Here is a 24,818-nt window from a genome sequence, read left to right on the forward strand (position 1 = left end):
TCTTTTTTAGAAAATAAAGTCTATAGGGCCCACATGTATATGTATTTATGCACTTTCCTTTTAAGAAACACAAAAAGCACTAAAAGTTCTGGTCACCAGTTATAATGTGTGTGCTTAGGGTGGGTGTTTCCCCACACCAACAAGCAGTGCTCTGACACCAGCGGGGTGTCCTATGATTTAACTCAATTCTGACACTGTGTACCTAGAGATAGCATCAGGTCCCACACGTTAAGGGCTCAGCCCTACAAGACTGTCCCCCCTCCAACGAGCACCTTAGACGCCAACCTCAAGTCAAGGTTGTTACCTGTGCTTCTGACTGGCTATAGATTGGAGATTCCAACCACTTCCTCTTTGGGTTTGATTAATTTGCTTGAGTGGCTCACAGAATTCAAAGAAACATCTGACTTAGCAGAGTACCGGTTTATTATAAAAGTTTATAACTCAGGAACAGCAAGATGGAAGATATGCTTAGGGCAGGGAATGGGGAGCGGGCACGGAGCTTCCATGCCACCTCCAGGCCCACCACTCTCCCAGCACCAAACCTGAAGCTCTTTGAACTCATCCTTTTAATTTTTTCCAGAAGCTACTTGCTTAAACATGATTTACTGATTCATTGGCCATTGCAAGTGATTCAACCTTCAGCCCTTTTACCTTCCCCAGAAGTTGAAGGAGTCCCAACCCTCCAATCACATGGTTAGTTCTCTTGGCAACCAGCCCCCATCCCTAGATGTGACATCCTACCTCATTAGCGTAACAAAAGACACTATTTATCGCTGCTTCACTTAGGAAATTCCAAGGGTTTAAGGAGCTTTGTGCGGAAATGGGGGATGAAGACCAAATATATATTTCTTACTATAAATCACACTATCACAGGGACCTTAGTGTACATTCTCATCTGCATCTTGCTTTTTTTTTCTTCATCATATATCATATGGATACTCTCTCTTTTTAAAAGCTACACAATATTCCTTTGTAAGGTTGTACTTTAATTTATAAACCTATCTCCTATTACTAGATATTTAGGGGATCATGAATATCCTCACCTATAATATCTTGGCACACTTTTGAAATATATCTGCTAGGTGGATTGTTGGAAATGGGATTGTGGGGTTGAAGAGTATGCACATTTAAAAAATTGATAGATACTGCTTAATTACCTTCCAAAAAAGAGTAACTAATTTACTTCTCAAATGAGATTGTCTCTTTGCCCACACACTCACTAACATAGGGTATTATCAAACATGTTTTTGCCAGTTTTATAGTAACCGATTTATATTTCTTTGAATCACTGTTTTGATTTACCTTTGTTAACACTGATAAGATTAGTCATTCTAAAAAAGATATACTCACTAATTTTATTTCTTTTTTGTGGACTGCTGTTAGGGATGATGTTTATCCGTGTTTTTCATGACCTAATCCTAAAGTTTCCATACCTGGATTTCTTTGGTTTTTTAAATACAGCTTTTCTAGTTCTACCTTAGACCCCCTGAGTCTGTTCCTCTAACAGTATACGTTTTTCTGATAGTATACTGTGTGAATACAGTGTCCAGGAGAGGTCTTGCACACAGGCAGTGTCTCTGCTCTCTTTCCCAGTTAACAGGAAATAAGTATTCCATATTTCATTGTGGGCACTATTATACTTGGGAGCTAAAATACTTTGTCAACTTTCTCCTTTTTTTAAGCTAAAAACTTATATGTAAAAAGTCATCTCATACTGCTTAGCTGGGTCCTCCAGATATCCCCCAGCACTCAGTAATCCTGAACCTGACATCCTTGTCACACAGCCTTTTCTTGCCCCGGCGAGACTGGGGTAGGGGAAAGAGGAGGTCAAGTGTGTGAGTTTCTGGATACATTTTCTGTTGTATCCAAAATACAATATTTGTATTACAACATTATGCAAGAAAACAGATGAAGAGAAAAACCTTCTTATTTATCACAACATTATGCAAGAAAACAGATGAAGAGAAAAACCAGCTCCAATTTTATCATGTGTAAAGAAAAATGAAACTTGGTTAGCAAAAAAAAAAGTTAGAAAAAAGAATATCATCTTTCTATGTTGTTACAGACTTACCAAATCACAATTTCTATGGCCCAGATTCTTTTAGTCGTTCTTATCCTGCTTATTTTATTATCCTTTCCCACCTCATCTCTCTGAGATTTGTACTTTCCATGTGTTCTTGAAATCAGTTACCAGTTAATCTATTCCCTGGCATTAGGGCTTCCCCTGGGAGTTTACCAATTGATTGGCCTTTTAATCCGGTTGTTAAAGTTCTCCCAATACTCACTGGCACGGAGCAATTTCAATTTGTGTGTGTTAAAGTATTGGCCAGGGTCGTTAGGAAAGTGAAGTTCACACAGCTGCTTTGTGGGACTGGAATGGTACCAGGAAACTGATTTGCAGTGTGATCGTGGGCTTGTGGGGGAAGAAGGAAAGAGGTGTTTGGAACAACTGCCAAGTCCACTCTAATTCTGGGCCCCATCCGTGCACCACACCTTACAGCATAGTGAGAACACACTTCACACCAGGTTAGTGCAGACGTGCATGAGTTAGGGGCAGGGCCAAGCAAGGGTCAGTTGTTTATAATGTATAGATGGGCCTTCAGCAACCAGAAACTATGGCCAAATTTCCCTAGAAAGAGCTGGTGTTATATTTGTGTATCTTTACAAGTTTACCTCGCTGGCATTAGGACTTCATAAGCAATGGAACTTTGATACAGTAGATGTTCAGTTAAGAAAATTGTATTATACTTTTTGTTTTCTTCTCCCAAATTGATTTGTGTTTTTGGCCACTGTTCAAAAAAAGAAATCTGAGAGTGTGGGAATGAGGTACAATTTTGATGTGATTTTTATTTAAAAACTTACTAAATTTGTATTAATATTTTAAAAATGTTCACTATCCGTATTTCCTAAATCCACATTTACTTTCTACACTTTTATAGTGAAAAGATTTCTCATTCATTAAAATCTTTCAAATAGCCAGGTAATGGTTTAAGGTATTTTTAAAATTTTTTTTTGTTTTATTTTTGTTTAAAAGATGTCAATTTTCTTTGAGAAATCGAGATGTTCACCTTAAAATAAAGATACACAACTGAAAAAGAAAGATGTTTGCCTTTATTAGGGAATAAATGTGTTAATAAAATCTACTTATCCTCAAATAATATACCATTGTATTTTTACATTTCTGTCTTTCCTACTTAATTATGATTTTCTTGAAGATAAGGGCTGACTCTCCTTCGAATCTGAACCTCTATGCTTAGCACAGGGCTTGGCCCATGCTTGGCCACAGCTGAAATGACCTCAGTAAATATTTTTTGAACAAAACAATGAATTAGTTGCCTCTTTGGTGAGGTTAATACAGTCTGCAGTAGCGTGGGGTTATGAAACACCCCATGCAGGCAGAGGAAAACAAAGGTTCCTGGGAAGTGCTTAACTCATCACTTTGTGACATAATTCCAGGGAAGGGGAACCCTCAGCATTCTTCCTGGTCCCCCCAGTGCAAGCCAGGGTCCTTTCATTTCCTTTATTCCCTATGTCTAAGAGTTTATTCTAAGAAAATAATGGGGAACAGACCATGTGATGTAGTGGCAAGGATGCTACTCACAACATTATTTAGAAAACAAAAATTTGGAAGCCTCTACAATGGGTAATAATGGAGGATTGAAAGAGGGGACGTAGCCCCTTAAAATTACCTACATTCTGATCCATAAGGATAAGATTTTACACATGAAGCAAACTGAGTTAGAGACCAAATGTCAACGTATAATAGAAACATTTCCTTCCTCTAATTCTCTCAGGACCTGCGCTGTTTTTCACATCTCCATCCACACTCTTGCCATTGATGTTAGTAACTTAGAAAGAAACCAGCGGATTCAGAGAAGGCTTGGGGAAAATGGCAAAGTGAATCTCCTGGAGCCCCTGGTTTCCGCATTTACTTCTGTCTCTTCACCCTCCTCATTCTGTGCCCAGTGTTCCCAGGTCTCCTTTATCCTTCTTAAAGCTGAAATGACCCCTTTCTTCTAAAATGACACAGTCTTAGTATGTCCAGGATACATGCAGCAAGCCAGCCTCCTCTCAAAGGCAATTCTTCTATTCGCTCTAACTTCCAAATTACTGATGGGTCCTTGAAGCATGGCATATGAAGCCAGACTGCATGCATTCCAATGTCCACTCCCATACTTTCTACCCAGGTGACTATGGAGCAATTGACTTATCTTCCTAAGTTTCCTCATCTATAAAAATTGGGATTAAAAAAAATACCCCATAAAGTAATTGACATCTTGTCACATAATCTAACATTTTCAGCCATCATCTAAAAAATGAAATGCAGGAGGAGGTAGAGTGGTTTTCTGTGGCACTCCTGAAAATATGACCCTTAGGTCTATGTCATTTCCTTTTTATCCCCTTTGACCCCTGTACCAATGATAAGGCCATGAGTGCCTCCGTAGAAGCACCTGTGCCGTATTTTCTGATCTGATGTAATTAACACCATTGTGTTGGTACTTAGCTGGGTAATCATTGTTCTGCTTCACCCTAGCCCTAATTGGTTCAGAGATCACAACTTCAGTGACTGGTTTTCATTTATTTATCACTAATTTAGAACTCCACTATCCAATAGTGTAGCCACGGTCCACATTGTCGCTATTTAGTTTAAATAACAATTAAATAAAATGAAATTCACTTCCTCAGTCACACATTTCAGTTGCTCCATAGGCACATGTGGCTAGTGGCTCCCGAATTGGGCAACCCCAATGTAGAACATTTCCATCATTGCAGGAAGTCGTATTGGACAGTGTGACTTAGACCCTCGATTTTGCTTGTACACATAGAATCGTTGTAGCGGGGCTTCCCTGGTGGCGCAGTGGTTGGGAATCTGCCTGCTAATGCAGGGGACACGGGTTCGAGCCCTGGTCTGGGAAGATCCCACATGCCACGAAGCAGCTGGGCCCGTGAGCCACAACTACTGAGCCTGCGCGTCTGGAGCCTGTGCTCCGCAACAAGAGAGGCCGCGATAGTGAGAGGCGCGGCACGCGCACCGCGATGAAGAGCGGCCCCCGCTTGCCGCAACTGGAGAAAGGCCTCGCACGAACCGAAGACCCAACACAGCCAAAAATAAATAAATAAATAAAAAAGAAAATCCTTTAAAAAAAAAAAAAAAAAAGAATGTCACTTCCTTTTAAAAAAAAAAAAAAAAGAATCGTTGTAGCATTTACCATCACTACTTATTAGACTCCTTTGCACAAACAGCCTGGCTAGAAACTTCAGATCCATAAAATCATGAAAACAGGAATTGGAGCAACCTGTCATCTCATATCAAATCCCAGTCCTTTTAAGATCTTTGATCCAGTTCCTTTGCTTCTTGTAGGATAATTCTCTACAATATATGCTTGGTTTTGTTTTTCCACCCGTATGAAAGACCTGACAGGGTACAATGCAACTGCATAGATGGTATGATTTTGATATTGGAAGCATGTTATCCTCACTTTACAGAGTGAAATCAGGTTGAATGTATTACTACCCTTCCTGTTTATTCTCAGCTGTGTTACTTTTTGCCTTATTCTCAGCCCTGCTTTCTTTCTATGAATCACATCAGAACGAGTGACTAGAAAATCAGAGAAGATGGAAAATTTGCCACCTCCAAATAGATGGCTGGCGCCACTCAAGAATCAAGTCTTTGCCTCACAAGCACAGTCACTCACAGTGGAAATGTCAGGGTGCGGGTCCCGACGAGTTGAAGGCGGGTGTGTCAGTGCAGACGAGAGACTGAACCGCAGTTCAGTTTTCTTGCTCAAGTTCACATGGCTCTTTGCGGCAGAGCCAGGGTTTGAGCTCAAGTCTGCAGTGTGCAAAAGCCATTCTCTTTCCATCACTCCATGCCACCTCTGAAAATGTTGGCGTATTTGTTTCCTTTCTCAAAAACTCACCCATCTTTCTGGCTGCCTTTAGAGGAATGGTTGTGAGAGTATGTTTGTCTCAGGAGAGGCCTCGAGGCATTTTCTGTTTTGTTGTCGTAAAAACTAAGCGTGCTAAGTCCGAAAGGTGGCGTGCACTTCACCCTGGTACATTTCAAGGGCAACATGGGACAATCACTTCATGAAGAGGATGAAAACCACTTTCGGAAAGTGATTACCAAAGAACCCAAGAGAAGCCTGTCAGGTTTGGAGTCAGAGCAGTGAAGAAACCAGGTGGGAAGCTGTGGTCATTTTACAAGTCACAGCCTGCCCACTTCTCTTCCTGAGTACTCTAAGGAGCCAGGAAGGAATGACAGAGGGCATCTAGCGGAATAAATTACACTGGTTATGCTGGACTGCTTAATAGTTCCGTAATTGAGTGCTGTGGGGAACGTTTCAGCATGCTTTGCGGCTGCCCATGGATGAAGGGAACATAGTTTGAGGCTGTTTCCTTCTACCAGCAACTTGCAGAAGCATGATAAAGTTTCCCAAATGTTGCTGCAAATTAGAATCACCTGGAGGGTTTTTAAAATCTCAATACCAAATTCACACCCCGTTAAGTGACATCCTAGTGGGTGAGAGCTAGCATCAATAGTTTGTAAGGATCCCAGGTGATTCTAAAATGCAGCGAATTTGAAGACCTTTTTTGACCACCCCTTTCTCTCTCTTTTACCCTCTCTCCTTTTATCTCCTTGTATCCTTTTATCCTTTCTCCTGCTCTTCCTGTCTCCATGTATTCACCTTAACTGTTGATCCCTGAGGAGGGCCAGCGCCTGTCTTCCTGGGAGGACCAGCCAAGCCCTTTGCCCCACCCAGAACAAAGCCCAAAGGACACCAAGTCAAGATGGTCTTTGGTGGCCCCTTCCTTCCAGCAGGAGATGCTGTCCCTGACTTGGTGTCCTTCTAGCTCTCACTGAAGTTTGCCCGAACACACTCTTTTCTGGGCCTGGCTCTTCCTGCATCACCCCACCCCTGGTGTGTAAGTGCCTCCTAGGTCAAGGCTTCCCAGAGAGGTGTCTGCTTGTCTCTAGGCATCTGCAGCTGAGTCCTCGGGCTCCTGCCAGTTCTGAAGAAGATTTTAAAATATGTGTCCTTATTTCTTGGTGCTCCGGTTTTCTCATCTGGAAAATGGGGCAATAATAATGCCTAGGGCTTCCCTGGTGGCGCAGTGGTTGAGAATCTGCCTGCCAATGCAGGGGACACGGGTTCGAGCCCTGGTCTGGGAGGATCCCACATGCCGCGGAGCAACTAGGCCCGTGGGCCACAATTGCTGAGCCTGCGCGTCTGGAGCCTGTGCTCCGCAACAAGAGAGGCCGCGATAGAGCCCCGCGCACAGCGATGAAGAGCGGCCCCCGCTTGCCGCAACTAGAGAAAGCCCTCGCACAGAAACGGAGACCCAACACAGCCATAAATAAATAAATAAATAAATAAAATTAAAATAATAATAATGCCTAGTTCATAGTGTTGTGGGGAATACAGAAAGCACTTAGTGCCTCGCATGTGTTGTTTTGAACTATATGAAATTGCCATCTTTGTAGGGCAGAATGATCAAATAGTGGCAATTTCATAATGTTCAACCCTGTGGTAAATGTTCAATAAATGTTGTTATGTTATTTTCCCTTTTATTTAATTATTGTATTTAATCTGAATGTGATTTCATTTATATATGGCAATTTTTGTTTAGCTTTAAAGGAGCTTAACCCTAGTTTTCTATCGTGTGTATCTGAGTAGCAGTATAATTATTATAGTAAGGGTTAATTAGTTGACAGTGGGGGTAGGAAAGGTTCTGTCTGTGAGCCTGTTTTCTCTTTAAAGGAGAAAGCATTTTTCAATTTGAGAAATCCTGCCCTAGACCTTCCCCTGTCTGCCTCATTTAATTCACCTGCCCTCTGTTTTTATTGTCACGGCAGGATGCTGGTCTTAGTTTGGGGTCAGCTAGAAAATCTGACAAGCAACTTGGGCTTTCGATTTCTCCTGATAGAACACGACATTGCATAGGCTCCTTTTTGAAGACCTTTCACATCTCCTTTCTGGACTGGAGAGAAGACAGTTCCGAACCAGCGTCTAGACCCAAATGAGTAACCGGATGCCTCGCTAGGCCACTAGACACTGATTTTGAGGATTATATTAGCCAGCAGGCATGTGCTAGGTATGGTTCAAAGTGCTTTATGTGTATTATCTCCTTTAGTCTTCCTAAGAGCCCTATGACATAGGCAGTATGATTTCCCCCATTTTGCAGATGAGGAAACTGAGGTACAGAGAGGAGTTAAAGAAACCTGCCCACAGTCAGTCAGCTATCAGGAGCAGAGTCAAAATTCTAACCTGGGCTGGCTCCAGAACCTGTGCCCTTAGCAACTGCTCCACAGTCATCCAGGCATTATCTGTTTGTCCTCAGAACAATCCTAGGTGGGAGGTAAAGGGGTCTGGGGTCTTCCTAGCTCTGGAGCTGGCACTTAACACCCTCAGCACCCTCTCTGCTCTATTGCCCAGTGCCCGGTCAGCCCTGCGTGCCACTGCTGGCTGTGGCCGTGTGGCTCCCCTTAGAGTGGCCTCCTTTCCAGTCCCAGTGCCTTTGCCCCTGCTTTTGGGTGATAAGATGTTGTTTCTCTGACCCTTCTTAAAGTCGTTAAAAAGCACATGTTAATTCTCTTGACTTTAATTGCCCCATCGCCTTAGAGGCGCCCTAGCATTCTTTTTCCCATGGAGTGGTTCTAGGAGATTTGCCCACACACAGGGCTGCAGGACCGGCCAAGAGGGACGGAGTTACTTGGTTGGTTGATTGCTTTCTCCAGCTCTAATACCACTTCCCCAATTTTGAGAAGGCCTGCCTTTGTGAATGTGCTGGATTTCCCTCTTTTTCTTTTTCTTTTTCTTTTTGTCCTTTCCCTGAGAGTAGAATGACGGACAGCATGTATTTTTATTTATGAACCTGACTCCCCGCAGGAAAAAAAGCAAGAATATTACGAGTAGTAAAAGTTGTTTTTTTGTATTACTCTGGCCAGGGGTGGCTGATCCAGAGTTTTTAGGGGGGACCTCTCCTTAAGAAAAAGAATATATGAATTAGAATCCTAACATTAGGAAAGGGTCTTGGCAGAGGCCCATGCAATCAGGGACCCTGAGGCTTACGCTTCACTACATGATAAATTCACCTCTGGCTAAGACACCTGGGAATTTTAACATCTTTTGTTTTCTCCAATCCCTCTTATTTCCAGTGTCCTATTACTACTATACTTGAATGATTGTTCGTATGAACCTAGAGGCTAACTGTATCTTTAAAAAATGAAATGGGTCATCCCTATCTCCATTTCTTCCTTTCTTCCTTTTTCCAGTTAAGCTGCTTTGTTGGTAGGAAGGAATATGGACCTCTTATTGGGTTTCACTGATAATGTCTTGTGATCTCCTCCCCAAAGGGCCTGTGTAGGGTTGGTGCAGTCATTGTGTTAGCTGGCTCCTCTACTTGGCATCTTACAGACAAGTGGCCTTGGTTGTAAGGACAGAAGGTCAACATCATACCATGATCACGCTTGACTAAATGACTCAAAGATGCATCATCTCTCTTTTTAAAGAGATTTTTAAGAATTTGCATTAATGATTTGACTAATAGAGTTGAAGAATTTGTGTGTTAAGCTGGAGCTATTAACAAGTATTGGGTTGGCCAAAAAGTTCTTTTGGGTTTTTCCGTAACGTCTTATGGAAAAAATCCGAACGAACTTTTTGGCCAACCCAATCTAACAGAAAATGTTATCTATACCCACCTAGATGGAGGATAATGAATGAATGAATGAGTTAACAAGTGAAATAGAAAACAAGGGGGACAATTGAGGAACAGAAATAGGAAAACATTAAAAAGGAATAGGGGAGAGGAATCTCACTCTCACATGGCTGAATTCAGTGTCAGCAGTCAGAGAGCAGGGTCTGTCTAGATACCTACATTTCCTTATCCACAAGAAGCTGCTCAGTAATTTTTTTCAGTAAGAAGGGAATTCATTTAGATACAAAAACAAAAAAAGTTTCTATTATCAAGGACAATTTTCTTTTATTAATAACTCCTACATCTTTTTCTGCCTGAATGAATACTATGTAAAATCTTATTAGAGTCTGTTTTGCTGCAATAGTAGACTTCTTTAATAGCTATTATTTATGGAGACTTATAAATGAAGATGGTGTGTTACAAAGGAAGAATGCCTACCTCAATGACATAGAGTTAGGGGGTCATTTGACACATTCCTGTGCCTTTAAACCCAGGGTGAGGAAATCCTTCCTTCCTCAAAATGACTGTGCTAATGTGTTGTGTTCTTGAAAAGTCAAGTTATAGTTTAGACTGTGAGTTTTAGCAGACCCCAATACCCTTTCACAAAAATGAAACTGATGATCTTTGAGCAATCTGGAGAGAGACATACTGTGTGTAGCTCAAGGTACTGGTTGATCAGAAACTTGGAGGATGAATGCATGGATAGATTTGTTTTTAAAAAACATATTACTTATTAAATGAGAAACATTGGTTAAGATTTAGTACATGTCTTCCTCGACTTACTATGGGGTTAGGTCCTGAAAAAATGCATTTAATACACCTAACCTACGGAACATAATAGCCGAGCCCAGCCTACCTTAAACAGAATGCTTGCATTAGCCTACAGTTGGGCAAAATCATCTAACACAAAGTTTATTTTATAATAAAGTGTTGAATATCTCATGCAGTTTTTTGGAATACTGTACTTAAAGTGGAAAACAGTATGGTTGTTTGGATACAGAATGGCTGTAAGTGTATCGGTTGTTTGACGGCATGGCTGATGGGAGCTACGGCTGCTGCCCAGAATCAGGAGGGAGGATGGTACCGCGTATCACCAGCCATGTCAATCAGCAGCCTGGGAGAAGATCAAAATTCAAAATTGAAATACAGTTTCTACGGAATGCTTACCGCTTTTGCACCAGTGTAAAGTGGAAACATCGTTAAGTTGAACCATTGTAAACTGGGGACTGTCTATAGTTAGCTACAAAGAACCCAGTGATTTGAAAAAAATATAGCCATAGGGTTTTTACTTAAGCCATTGTTTCGACGTTGGCTGTTTGATTTTTTTTTTTTTCCTTTTTTCCTTTTTCCCACAAGAAGAGAGAGCACAGGCTGGCTTTCCTACACTGTAAGAAATCCTGAAGGGGCTCACCACACCTATCAAACTAGCAGTTACACAGTCTTCTTAAACTTGAGTTATTCATGGCTAAATGGAAACAATCTTCAAGGCCATTTTGACAAAAACTTGATTAGGATTCTTGGAACCCTGGGAACAGGATTTAAGATGGGTTGGTTCTTCTGAATCTTGGGTGAGAATCAAGATAAGCCTGAGTCATTGTTAATGGTTGATGGTGGGCCGTATTCTTAATATTCTCCAGCTGATTCACAACAGCCGCAAGGGCAGCTGGTTTAGCCTTTGAGAGGAGGAGGAAAATCATTTGAAGAGGAAGAGCAATGTTTTGTAGGCTGCAGTGGGAGGGAGAGGCATTTTGATGACCTCCTGTCCCCAGGATACATGGGGCTTGGAAGGACGGGCACCGTCCACCACAGAAGTCCAAGAGGAAGTAGTATGTTCTCTGTGAGCCAGGCTTTAGTCCATGCATGAAGCAATGGAAGGAATAGTTCATGAAGAGGTTAGAGATGTGGGGTCATTTGTTTCCATCGGGCTTTCAGAGAACATGGTAAGAGGAGGCAGGAGAGGCAGACATCACTTAATGTGGGTGAGCATGGCAGTGGCCAAAGGCAACTGGGAGGGGTGATATGAAGAATTAATAGGCCTCAAGGTCTCAAAAAGAATCTTCACACCAGGTCTCTAAAACCAAAACAAAGTGACCTCAAACACCAAGCAATGGTCCCTGCCAGTAAAACTTGGTTCAAACACTGCAGAACTTCCCCATGGATTCACAGCAGGCAGTGTCAGCTTTATAACTGATTATTACTGAAGTTTTGGAAACACTAAATTAGCAGAGGAAAGATGAACGCACCACTCCAAATACAGAGAAGACTGCCTCTGTACAATACCAAGATAACTCTTTTTTGATCAAGAGGTGGAAGGCATATGCCCAGTAATCCAAATGTTGGATTTGGAACTGGGTTATTTTGAACCCAAGAGCAAATGTGTTTGCAGTTTAATCCACTTATAACTATCATATTGTTTCTGAGTACATTTTGAACTTTCACATTTTTGGAAGGTTTCTAAGATGAAATTCCTAGGAAGCAAAAAATTAAAAACACGACTTTTTTTTTTTTCTTAATTTTTATTTATTTTTATATTTTATTTTTGGCTGTGTTGGGTCTTCGTTTCTGTGCGAGGGCTTTCTCTAGTTGCGGCAAGCGGGGGCCACTCTTCATCGCGGTGCGCGGGCCTCTCACTGTCGCGGCCTCTCTTGTTGTGGAGCACAAGCTCCAGACGCGCAGGCTCAGTAGTTGTGGCTCACGGCCCTAGTTGCTCCGCAGCATGTGGGATCTTCCCAGACCAGGGCTCGAACCCGTTTCCCCTGCATTGGTAGGCAGATTCTCAACCGCTGTGCCACCAGGGAAGCCCAACACGACGTTTTTAAACATAGAGAAACATTTAATAAAAGACACAAAAGCAAAACTTTCTCCAAACCGCTACTCCCTTCCAAGTAAATAAAAAATGGCAGTCTGTAGCTGAAATGTACCCATTGTCCCATTCCTGTCTGGAGAGTTCTTTGACTTTATCCCCTTGTGGCTGTTTGCACTTCAAAATGCCTTCTTGTCAGTTCTCTAGAACCTTCAAATTGATAGAGGAAGCAAACAAGCATACAGTCAACAAGCAGAAGAGAGTTAATGCAACATCTTTTAGAAATGTGAACATACTGCTAGACATACTTAGCCAGCATTATTTATCCTTCAGGAATTGAAGCATTTTTGATGCATCTGACCTTTAAATCACATTGGGGCAAAATAGAAAGGTAGCTTTCCCCTATAACTCAAGCCCTTGCCAAGGGGTTCCGGAAAAAGAAATACACACTTTTTTAAAGCACTGATTTTTATGCAAATAGATCCTCAATTTAAATTGGGAATATGTAAAAATCTATCACCCTGTAGGTTATGGAAATGAAACATCAGTGTCTACAAAGTCTAAAAGAGATAATCTCTGCCTGGTTTTCTATTATTGACATTTTAAAAAACCAACTCTATCTAACATTTTAGTTGATAGGCCTTAAAGACGTATTATTGTAAAGCACATAATTGTTACAAAGTAAAATATAACCTGGTGTCTGGACCCTTTTGGAAGACTCTTGAATTAGTCAGAGCTCCTGATTTCAAGGGACAGAAAGCCACTTCAAACTAGCTTGAGCAAAAGGGGTATTTATTGGATGGCGACTGAAGCTTCTAAGGGAAGAGTTAAAAATTGGCTAAAAAGGCAAGGGTTGCATGTAGCTTGGGCTTTTCTCTCCGTCTCTCCTCTCTGTCTCTGTTGGCCAGCAAGCTTCATTCTCATCTTCTCCCTCCACATGGGGAGGAACAGGACATACACATGTTCCTGAGTTTTACTTCTTGGGGGCTTCTGTTTCAGAGAGGGCTGATTGTCTTTTCCCAATTCTGGCTTGAAAAATACCAGGAAGAACTCTGATGGGCTTGGCTTGGATCAGATGTCCAACCCTGGCCCAAATGACAGTGGCCTGTAGGATGGACCATGTGAGAACAAGGTGCTTCCCAATAGCAACACATGACGTATGTCAATAGAAGAGCCATTCCCATACGAAGGGGAAAGAATAGGCCAAAACTGATTCCATATGCCCACTTGACCTATATTTTCATTGTTTAAACCTTATATTTTGATTTGAACATTGTAATGGAGTGATATTCCATTGTTACAGAAGCAAATCATGTCAATAGATAACCTCCCCACCTTCTGGCATTTGCAGAAGTAAGTGTTCATGTGAACTGCTGTTAGCTTTATTTTGCACTTCCAGGCTAATGAGGTCACTTAGAAGTCTGTGTTGTTTGTTGCAGTGGATATCTGTGTGATTCTGCTAGCCCATCATCCAGTTTTTCTTCTTCAGCTGATAACACCTAGATTTTCCTTTGGGAAACCAATACCTCCTATATTCTCAAACCATGTGATTTCCATGAAGTTGACACTGTGTGCTTGTCTCAGTGACGTGCTAGTGGCCCAGCCCTGGCCAGTTGGAATGCCACACTCCCCTGGCCAGTTATGGTCCAAGGATGGACCTCCCTCCTTTTTAAGGCTTTCCCTGGAACAGTTTGGAAAGGGCCTCACTGGGAATGCTTCTGAAGCTACTGTTGGCCACAGTTTGAGAAGACCTGAATGAGAACAAAGGCAAGAGATGGGATAAAGCAGAGTTGAGGGATGGAAATGCCTGATAACAGGGTTGAAGTCCAGCTGTCTAAGCTGGACAGTCAAGTGAAACAGTAAAATTCTTCCCCCTACCCCCTTCCCCTCAGTTTTGGTTATAGCTTGTTTGATTTGGATTTCTGTACCTTGCAACCAATGTGAAAAGTGAATTATCTTCATGAGCAGAGAACTGTGTAGTTCCTAATTAAATCTCCTGCTCCAGTTCCTTATGTTCCAGACAAGGCAAACCACAAAACCTAGTGGCATAAAGCAGTAACCATTATTTCATTTATCTCATGGTTTCTATGGGTCAGGAATATGGGAAAGGCTTGGCTAGGCAGTTCTCACTTGGGGTCTCCATGCAGTGGCAACCAGACAGCGGCTGCAGCTGGGATAGAGGGGAGGGGAGGGGGCTGGAGCAGCTGGCAGCCAGCAGGGCAGCTGTCTCTCCTCCTGAACTCTCAATAGCTCTGTTGGACTACTTGAGCTTCCTCACAGCATGGCATTCAAAGCACTGAGACTGCTAACCTGGCTTCCACGTGAGTGTTCCAGAGCCCTGGCTGTAAATTGAATCGCTTTCTATGACCCAGCTTTGAAAGTCACGCAGTGTCATTTCCACCACAAGCTGGTCAACTGAACAATAAGTTTGGCCCAGAATCAAGGGAAGAAGATGTAGACCCCACCTCTTAATGGTGACACGTCAGTTAATTTGCAGATGTGTTTTAAAACCACCACATATTATGAGGAATCCCCAGACTGTGAGAAGGGTACTGTGGTCAAAATGATATATTTCAGTAGACTTAGTTTTGTGACATCATGCTTTTAGTTTATACTTTTGGGAGCTGGATTAACTTTTTCAAGTCATTAAGGCACGAAGCATAGTCTATATATATTGAAAATTAAATAAGATTTGTCATGATCTTTCAGGCTTTAGAATTCCATTTTGTTCTTGTATTAAGGCATTTCAAATTTTAATGTGAGTAGCACTGAAAAACATTTAGATTTGGATTAGTTCTCTACTCTACAATTGCTTATATATTGACTTACTATTGAGGCATTGTCATTTAGTACTTGGTACCTTAGTCAATGTAACTTCCAGAAGTGCTTCACTGTCTTCCAGTGACCAGTGTAAGGAGTTGGGAGTAATCTCTTTTTTATGGATTCTATATGAAATAGCCATTACAATGTAGATTTGTAAAACTTGACCTGTGTTATGGTTCTATCACTTTGCCTCTCTGACTAGAGTTAGAAATCCTCCTTTATACTATCTAGTACCATGGAGTAAAAATCAGAATGCAGCTCTTTTCAACTTTCTCCCAAGTGGAGGAGGTCTAATAGATCTTGAACTTTTTTTTTTTTCTTTTTCAGAGTGTAGCAAGTAATCTATTGGAATAAAACCAGCAGTTGAGTAACTCATGCAAAGGTAATTTAGAGCACAAATTAAATCTGTCAGAGTGGTATTATATTTGCAAAAGCTCATAAATAACAAATGAAAGGTCACAGAGCTGTGAAAATGAGAGTGTACTTCTTCATAAGAGAGCTGTAGTCAGGGGCAAATCCTCAGCGCATATTCAAATAGCAGTGTACAAAATGGAAACACAACATCTTTTCTAAATGTCTAGAACATTCCAAAGACACAGTGGACTCCAGGGAAAAACATCAAAGTCCTAGAAAAGACCCTTCAAATCACTGAGCATGTCCAACATGGTATTTGTGGGGTTTAGGGATTAAAGCTCCATCAACTACTGAGAATCTGTATAGAAAAAATACATCCCCCTCAGCAGAGCCCATATTTCAGTAGCAGTTAGACTAATTGTGAATGCATGTCACTCATCTTTCACTTTTCAGTTCCTAGAAAATACTAATACAGTGAGTGGTGCTTCATGATTTACTGCAGCAATGTAAGCAGTTGGGTGATATTAATAAATAGTCCTGCCCATCCTGTTTTCTCATGGAAAAGAGCGGTGGAAAAATAGCTCTGGCTACTATAAAGTAGACAAGTTCTTTTACTGTGCATTTTATGCAGATCTTTTTTTGTGTTGTGCTGTGTTGGGCTTGACTTGTGTAAGGGAATTATTTATACAAGCAATGTGTGGGCTTCATCAAAATTAAAAACTTTTGTGTATCAAAATACATCATCAAGAAAGTGAAAAGTCAACACAGGGAAAGGGAGAAAACAGTTGCAAATCATACATCTGAAAAGGGTCCAGAGTCCAGCATATAGAAAGAACTCTTACAACTCAACAATGAAAAGATAATAACTCAACTTAAAAAATGAGCAAAGTATTTGAATAGACATTACTCCAAAGAAGATATACAAATGACCAGTAAGTACATGAAAAGATGTTCAACATCATTAGTCACTTGGGAAATGGAAGTCAAAACCACAGTGCACTTCACATTCACTAGGATGGTGCTATAATAAAAATTGTTTTTTAATGAAAGTAAGTGTTGATAAGGATGTGGAGAAATTTTGCTGATGGGAATGTAAAATGATACTGTGGAAAACTGTTTGGCAGTTCCACAAAAAGTTAAACATAGTTACCATAAGACCCAGCAATTCCACTGTTAGGTATATATCCAAGAAAAATGAAAACATATATCCATACAAAAAATGTACATGAATGTTAAAAGCAGCATTATTCACAATAGCCAAAAAGTGGAAACCACCCAAATGTCTATCAGCTGATGAGTGGTATATCCATACAGTGAAACATTATTCAGCCATAAAGAAGAATGATATATGAATTCACATTACAACATGGATGAACCTTGAAAACATTATACTAAGTGAAAGAAGCCAGACATGAAAGACTATATGTTGTATGATTCCTTTTATACAAAATGTTCCCAATAGGCAAATCCATAGCAACAGAAAGTAGCTTAGTGGTTGCCAGGAGTGGGGAGAGGAGGGAATTGGGGCTGACTGCTAATGGGTGCAAACTTTCTTTTTGGGATGATGGAAATGTTCTAGACTAGGTGATGGTTGCACAATATTATGGACATACAAAAAGCCCTCACTGAACTGTATTATTCTTAAATGATGAATTTTATGTTATGTGAATTTTATCTCAATAAAAAATTTTAAAATAAATAAAAATAACAGATCCTTAAAAAAAAAAAAAAAGCAATGTGTTTACCAGGATTAATAGCACATGCACTAGAGATAAACCTCGAGTGTTATCTCAGATTCCTGTGACTGGTACCTTCTTTCTCTTTCTTGGTCAGCGGTCCATCCACACAGGGTTGACCTTCCACTCTGGCTGCTGAAATACAGGTGAGTGAGTTCTTCGTGGAGTGGACCTTGATCAATGGGAGACAAGAGACAGGAAGACAAATAAATTCTCCCTCCTTTCTTGCTCCGTGGACCACACTGAGTGCAGCTGTTCCTTGGAATCCTCTATCTCTCTGTGGCTTGTTGTAAAGTGGTGAGCTGCATAGTAACCTAGGATCACATTGCTTTATATTTCCTAGCTTCATTTTACCTCTATCTGTCTGTCTGTCTTTCCCTCCTTCTCTCTCTCCCTCTCCCTTTCCTTCTTTCTCTTTTTCCTTTACCCTCGTTGTCTTGGGCTTGCTCTTCCCATATAAAGTCTTAGCACCTTTAGTTCTTGCACAGATTCTGCTGTGAAGAGCACCTGGCCTATGGCACTTGGCGAAGGGCGAGGCAAAAGAGGGAAAGAGGGAACATTCTATCAAATATGGATTCTGTTATTTTAGAAGAGACATGGGCATTTTTAAGGTTATATTCATTGGCTTTGGGTGAAAAGCTGACTTTTATTTGTGCATAAAAAGTGAAATTACTCTGTCAAATCACTTCTTGAAAAGAACGATTTTTTCCAAAAACTGTTTTCCTCTTTATAAAAGTAATGCATGCTCATCAAAAATTTTTGAGCATGCAAATTGAGCAAAAAGAAAAATATCAAAATTACCTGAAATCCCACATCATTTTGGTCTTTGTCCTTTCAGTCCTTTTTCTAATCATAAACAAGCCTAGAAATACATACATTTTTTTGCTAAAGAAGGAACAATTTCATGAGTAAAATGTGTTGGTATGACAAAGTGTCAACTACTTTAAGAATTTGAAAACTCTGCATTAAACACATAAAATTCATGGTTAAAAAGTAGTTGAACCCTCCAAGTTTGAAAACTTGCTCTAAACAAATCGAGCCTAAAGAATCAAGCTTGCCAAGTAGAGGTGAATCTCTTTTAATGAATGAAATGGTTGTTTTAACTTCGTCCATGATACTTCACCATGTGTAGGACATGTGAGCACACTTGGAGATGTGGGCCTTGGCAGGGGTACAAGGTGTGCTCGTGACCTGTGCTCCTTCCACAACTTTTACACAAGTAAAATCTAACTAAGGCAGCTATGGTTGGGATCATGGGGGTGGAACATAGGCCTTGTAAATACAGGGAGGGTGTAGAAGACCAGCACCCACGTGTTTGCTTCATTGACAGGGATGGCAAGCAATCCCTGGGTCTGTGTGAGCCTCAGCATATTAAAATGCTGGTGGCATTTAGGCCTCTCCCCCCTGGCTTTGTCCCTGCCTGGCTGGCCATGGGACCAAAGGTGGGGTAGAGGAGACATATGGATTGTGATTTGTCATACTTAGTAGTTTTGGGAATTGTCATATTTTTCTGATTTAAGGAAAGTGAGCTTGTGTTGAACCAAAGTTAATTGTACCATGTTTACTTTCACTTAGAAAACTATACTGACTGATTTTGAACAAAACAATAGTAGTAAAAATATTGGGAAATACTGTTAATACATGGTATTTACTGTGTGACAGACACTGTTCTTAGTGTTTTACATGTTTATTTAATTCTCATAGCACATTTTTTTAAAGCTGTATTTTTTTCATCGAAGTATAGTTGATATACAATGTTGTCTTAATTTCTGCTATACAACAAAGTGATTCATATATATATATATAACATTCATTTTTAAAAGATTCTTTTCCATTATGGTTTATCATAGGCTATTGAATATAGTTCTCTGTGCTATACAGTAGGACCTTGTTGTTTATGCATTCTATATATAATAGCTTACATCTGCTAACCTCAACTTCCCACTCCATCCCTCCCCCAACCCCCTGTCCCTTGGCAAACACAAGTCTGTTCTCTGTGTCCAACTCATAGTACATTTTTAAGGTAGGTAGTATTATCCTCATTTTGCTGATGAGGAAACTGGGGAACAGAATGCTTAAGTAACTGGCTTAAGGTTGCACAGCAAGAAAGTATTGGAGTAAGGTTTCAAATCCAGGCATCTAGCTCTTCCCCTCAGTATGTTACTCACACATAGTCAACACAAGCTGTAAAATGAAGGCTCTTGGATGGGTAGCCATGCCACAGAGGTTGCAGTAAGGTTCATTTCAGATGACATTAAGTAATGCATAATGCTTATGCAAAGACTGCACAGAGGGAGACTTTTAAATTAATAACTGGAAGGAATACTGTGGTTGAGAAATGCTTTAATGAAAATGAGACACTTGCAGTGTTTGGTACGTGCTGACATCAAGTTTCACATTAAAAAGAACTTAGGCTGGCAACTAGTTGATATTTAATGTTAAATTATTCAAAATAAAACCAGAAAGCTTTCCTCACCATTCCTCTCCAACTGAGCCCAGATTGTGAGGAGATGGGTGTTGGTGCAATTCATTCAGGGGTCCAGGGGGCTCTGTGCAAATCTGTCCCTCAGGTGCAGCTTCACCCGACCTGATGGATGTACACAGAAGAACTCTTGCATTCGCTTAAGATTAGATACTGTTTGTGCCTGTCACTCATAGAGGGAAAGAGATCCTTGATATTTGTTTTCTCATCACATTATTTGACCAAGTGCCTAGCACAGTGCCAGGCAGTCACATTTATGAAGTGAACCAGCAGCTCCTTACCTTTCTGATTGCAAACCTGCTTGGGGGAACCAAACTGCAAACAGAAGAGGGCGTAGTGAGCGTGAAATTGGCAAGCTGGCATCATCAAGCTGTTACAGGGTGATAAGAGTTCTCTATTTTCTAACAATTTGTCTATTTGAAAAAAATAAAGAACACACCAATCCATCTGGAGTTAATTTGAGTGTATCGTGCATTGTTTGGTGTCAGTTAATCTTTTCACAATTTTTAATAAAGTTATCTTACTATTATTTAATATTTTCCTGTTCTGTAATTTTGAAAAATTGCTTGTATCATGAAATAGCTCTATGTCAGAGCTCCTTGGAGTGTTTCATTTTCTGAATTCTTTTTTATACTTTCTATCATCCTGTTTTGAATAATATTACTCTGTACTGTGTTCTAATATCTGATTAGTCTGATATTGATTTTCTCTATTGATTGTGATTTGTAATATATTTACTCTTGGTCTGTTTGTTTTGACAGCAAAATTTTAGGATTATCTTATTATGCTGTTTTAAAAATGCCATTGAATATTTGTATTAAAATTTTGTAAACAAAATGTCCAAATTACGTTTTTTTAGCCAGTTTAAAATAAAGTGAATATCTAACTTGACCCCCTGCATGGGTGCTAGAATGATGGTATTCGGAAAATAGAACACGAGGAACAGACTCTATAGAAAAGCAATAAGACGGCAAGCGAACAACGCATATAAATTAAGATATATATCTACATTCTAAGTAAGCTGGACAATTCAACCCTAGTAAAATTTTATTGCTCTCAGTTTTAATTGAAAAGGGCAGAGTCCAAATAAAGGATAGAATGATGACTGCTTAGTGTTACAGTGACACCTTGATCTCATTTCTTCAGGTTTTGTTTATATACCTTGACTCAGTCTTTGGAAGAACATAGTATCACCATTAAGTGTGGCCTCAGTGGCCAGACTGCCTGGGTTTAAATCAACTCCTCTATGTATTTGCTGGACTTCAGTTTACTCACAATGGAATGATAACAGTGCCTACCTCATAGGGTTATGAGGAGAATTACCTGATATATACATATATATATATATATATAAAGAACTTCAACAGTACACAGCCAATAATGTTAGTTATGTTAAGGAGATTTTGAGCTATACAGACATATCTTGGTTCACGAGAGGCCAGTTTACTTACATATCCCTTTTTTTTTTCCAAATCTGAAAGTCTAGCCTGTACAGCATGACCCAGTAAGGCTGCACTCTCATACCTGGCGTTCGCTGGTATCAAGGAAATGCTTCTGAGCTTCTGCACCTGACTTATTTATTGTTGCATTCTGGCAGCCAGCCCCTTTCCTCCTGGCAAAAATAGCTGCGTTTCATTAAAATTCAATCTTTCTTGATACCGTCTCTGCTGGATGTTAGGGGGGACTGCTAGCAGTGGAGCTTTAGCAACCTAATTAAGAATGGATTTGGGTTGAAATTTTCTAAGTACTCTAAAATTACAGTCTGTAAAGTTTCTCTCCATGTCTACCCACTTCCTTGTGCCCTCGGCTCCCTGTTTCTCCCCAGCTCATCCCGCCGTCACAGGAGCTGGGCCGAGTCTCTGTGGCTTTCCCGAGTTGGACACTGACATGACTCTGGCTTCGTATTTCAGGTGCAAGTCCTCTTCCGACGTCCCAAGTCCCCGCTCCCGGGCCCCCTGGATGAGTGACGCCTCGGTCTGCCATGGAAGCTGGCCCTGCCCTGGCCTGGCTCCTGCTCCTGAGTCTGCTGGCTGATTGTCTGAAAGCTGCTCAGTCCCGAGACTTCACCGTCAAAGACATAATCTACCTCCACCCTTCAAGTAAGACGCCATTCTCTTCGCTGCAGAAATGTCACTTGACTCCCAATAAGATTTGAAAGTTGAAAAATGGCCGGCAGGAGGCAGCCTTCCACTCAGGGGAAACCCGGTGATTTAATTGCAGGGGGGCGCACATGCGACAAAAACATGCGTTGTGTTTCACCCCCCCCCCCCTTTTTTTACAGGGTGTTTGTATTCGAAGGTGAATTATTAGGCTTGTTTTCTCTGTTCCCTGTACCCTCGGTCGCTCTGATTCTGAACACCCTTCCCTCTGACTCTGCCAGCCCTCGGTCAGTTATCAAAGTCAACCAACAAGTCCCGGGAGGAAGGTGTTTGTAAAAGATCAGGCCTTTATAAGCAAGATAATAGCTGGCCTTCCTGTCTGTGCATCTAATTCTCAGTTTCAGCATAATTGCCTCCCGCCACTTCCTATTCCCTATCCCTTTCAGTTTCCTGTGTTTAAGAATTATCTTGGGAGAATATAATGATGTGTGTCCCAGGTCCCTTCCCTGGAGTGTCTGACTGCATCCATCTGGGTGGTCCCCATGGATTTTTGCTTTCAGCAAGAATTTCAGGTGCTTCCGCTGTTGCCGATATTCTAAGGATCACACTTCGGGAAACACAGCAGCTTTCCTTCTCTACTGGTCACCATCTCTGTATTTATCTCATCTCTTTTACTTTTGCTTGATTCTCTGCTGGAATGCCCCTGAGCTGGGTATGTAGTGCGTGGGCTGACCTTTAGCATTCGCCCCGAGGTGCATTACTCTTTTGAAATGTTCTGTTCGACAAACATTTTTGAGCCTCTACTGTGTGTCAAGCATTGTGATCGGAGTGAAAAATGTAAAGGCAAATCAACCATAGTCCTTGCTTTTGAGGATCTTGCAATCTACAAGGTGGAGACAGTCACCTGGACTCCTTCAATGCCACATGGTTAGAATATTTAACGTCTCCGTGTTCTGGTTGAATGAGAGGTGGTCCAAGGAGTGCACAGGGGCTTGGAATCTACCTGACCTCGGGTTAGGACCTCCCTCAGCTGCTTCATAGCCTTCTGACTTGAAATAAGTTCCCTAACTTTGTGAAGATTAAATAAAAGAACGCATACAAAGCACTTAGCACTGTGAGCCATAGGAAATGCTCAATACATGTTAGGGGAATCTTTAAAGTGTTGATTTCTACATTTCTAACATGGTTAAAATGATACATACCCTATAGCATTGTTTTGTGGACTAGAAATAGTATCTGTAAAATGCTAGGCACATACATAACAGACAATCAGATGCCTGTTACTTACGATGTTGTGCTAATTGGCTCAGACAGTAAACTGAGGATACTGAAGGTACATCAGTAATTTTTAAAATCCAGATATACTTTTAACCGGCAGCCAATAGTTGCTTTAGACTTATTGCTGTTGTACGCTCTCACCAGTATAGGCTGGTGCCTACTGGTTAGTTGTATGGAAAGCTTATCTGGCTGCTTGTTTTTGCAGGGCAGTTTATTTTAGTAACATTCATGAAAAGAAGGTGCTTTGATAGTTTCTCTGTTTTCTAAGATTGCATTTTGTTCTTTTCTCCAAACAACCATGCTTTTTTATTACAGTTGGTGAACAAAAACCTAGGTTTCAGTCTCTTGGGTTTGTTTGCCAGGACTTTCAGCTTCTGCGGAATTCTTTGTCCGCTTCAGTGACAGACTCAGAAGTCACTGGGCCTCAAAACAGACCCACACCTGGCCTTCTCTGAGGCTGTGATTGTACACGCAGGGTGGAAAGGAAAATTAAGAGGGGTGGATTTAAGTGACCAAGAACAAAACAAACACACTCTGCTTCTGCCCCAGGGGTATGGTGGGTCAGTGCTGGCGTTGAGTGGACCTCTATTTGGAAAGTCCATTTCAGAATGGGATCTTTGAAGGGTGAGCTCTGCCAGGCCGGAGGGGCAATCTTTAGAAATTGATGGAAAAGTTCCATTCATGTGACCTATGTTGATTAAATAGAGCCATGGCCTGGTTAAAGAGAGCTCACTGTAAATAAAGAATTGATGGAGTATTCTGATGGGATTTTGGAATATAGAGAAGGGTAGACGCAGTTGTTCCTAAACTGTGTGGTATGTAGATGATTCACCAGCAGGTCTGGGTTGAGTTCTCTTTCAGAGTCTCCATAACTGGCCCCAAGGAATATAAGTTCTTGCAGGATTCAAGTTCCTGTCCATGGTTCCTACTTGGCCAGAGCTTTGTTTGTTCTGACCACTTTAAAGCAGAGTTAACTTCACATTTCCCTGCACTATTTCAGAAGTTTTTGGTGTTGCTTGCTTGTTTTTACACTTTGATTTTTAAAACGGTCATGGTCGTCTGCCCTTGAGCAGCACCCAGTAGACTATGTTTAGATGAAGTGATCTCTCCACAAATAAGCAGGTTTCTGTAGAACATAGACCACAAAAAATACATGAAGGAAACATGGGATTATTTTGATTTTGAATTATTAATATAGTCACCTCACTTTGTAGATGGAGACACAAACAGCTTTCCTGGGGTCGGCGAGTGAGCCAGATTCCATTAATATTAGATACTGCTCAGAACCTGCCCAAGGAGAAACGCGGTGATGCCGGAGATGTGAGAAGATACACAAGTTTTCCACAGCAGACGAACATAAACTCATTTCTCCTGGGCCCCGAACAGCCCTCAGAGATAACAAGTGGGATGAAATTGGAACCCGGTTTGGGAAAGTTCAGCCTCCCATGACTAATCTCCTTTGCTCTCTGGTTCCCTAATCTTTGAAGTTTCTAAGCCTTTAAAAGAAATAAACTTTATGGCTTTCAAACCTGAGGCACTGTCCT

General features: G+C 41.0%; 1 protein-coding gene across 7 annotated transcripts in view; it reads left to right on the forward strand.

The window, feature by feature from the left end:
* LYPD6 (LY6/PLAUR domain containing 6) overlaps positions 1-24,818 on the forward strand; it is a 115,606-nt gene that overhangs the window by 65,389 nt on the left and 25,399 nt on the right. For 5 of the 7 annotated variants that reach the window (XM_007183041.2, XM_007183040.2, XM_007183044.2 and 2 more), the window contains one exon: positions 21,808-21,996. In XM_007183041.2, the coding sequence (XP_007183103.1) occupies positions 21,879-21,996 (118 nt within the window). In that variant the 5' untranslated portion in view covers positions 21,808-21,878. Of the gene's footprint in view, positions 1-15,651; positions 15,708-17,512; positions 17,562-21,807; positions 21,997-24,818 lie in introns of those variants that run through there. The other 2 variants (XM_057551959.1, XM_007183043.3) reach the window with 2 other exon arrangements.

Source organism: Balaenoptera acutorostrata, chromosome 8 (genome assembly GCF_949987535.1).
Source record: "Balaenoptera acutorostrata chromosome 8, mBalAcu1.1, whole genome shotgun sequence".
Classification (NCBI taxonomy): Eukaryota; Metazoa; Chordata; class Mammalia; order Artiodactyla; family Balaenopteridae; genus Balaenoptera; species Balaenoptera acutorostrata.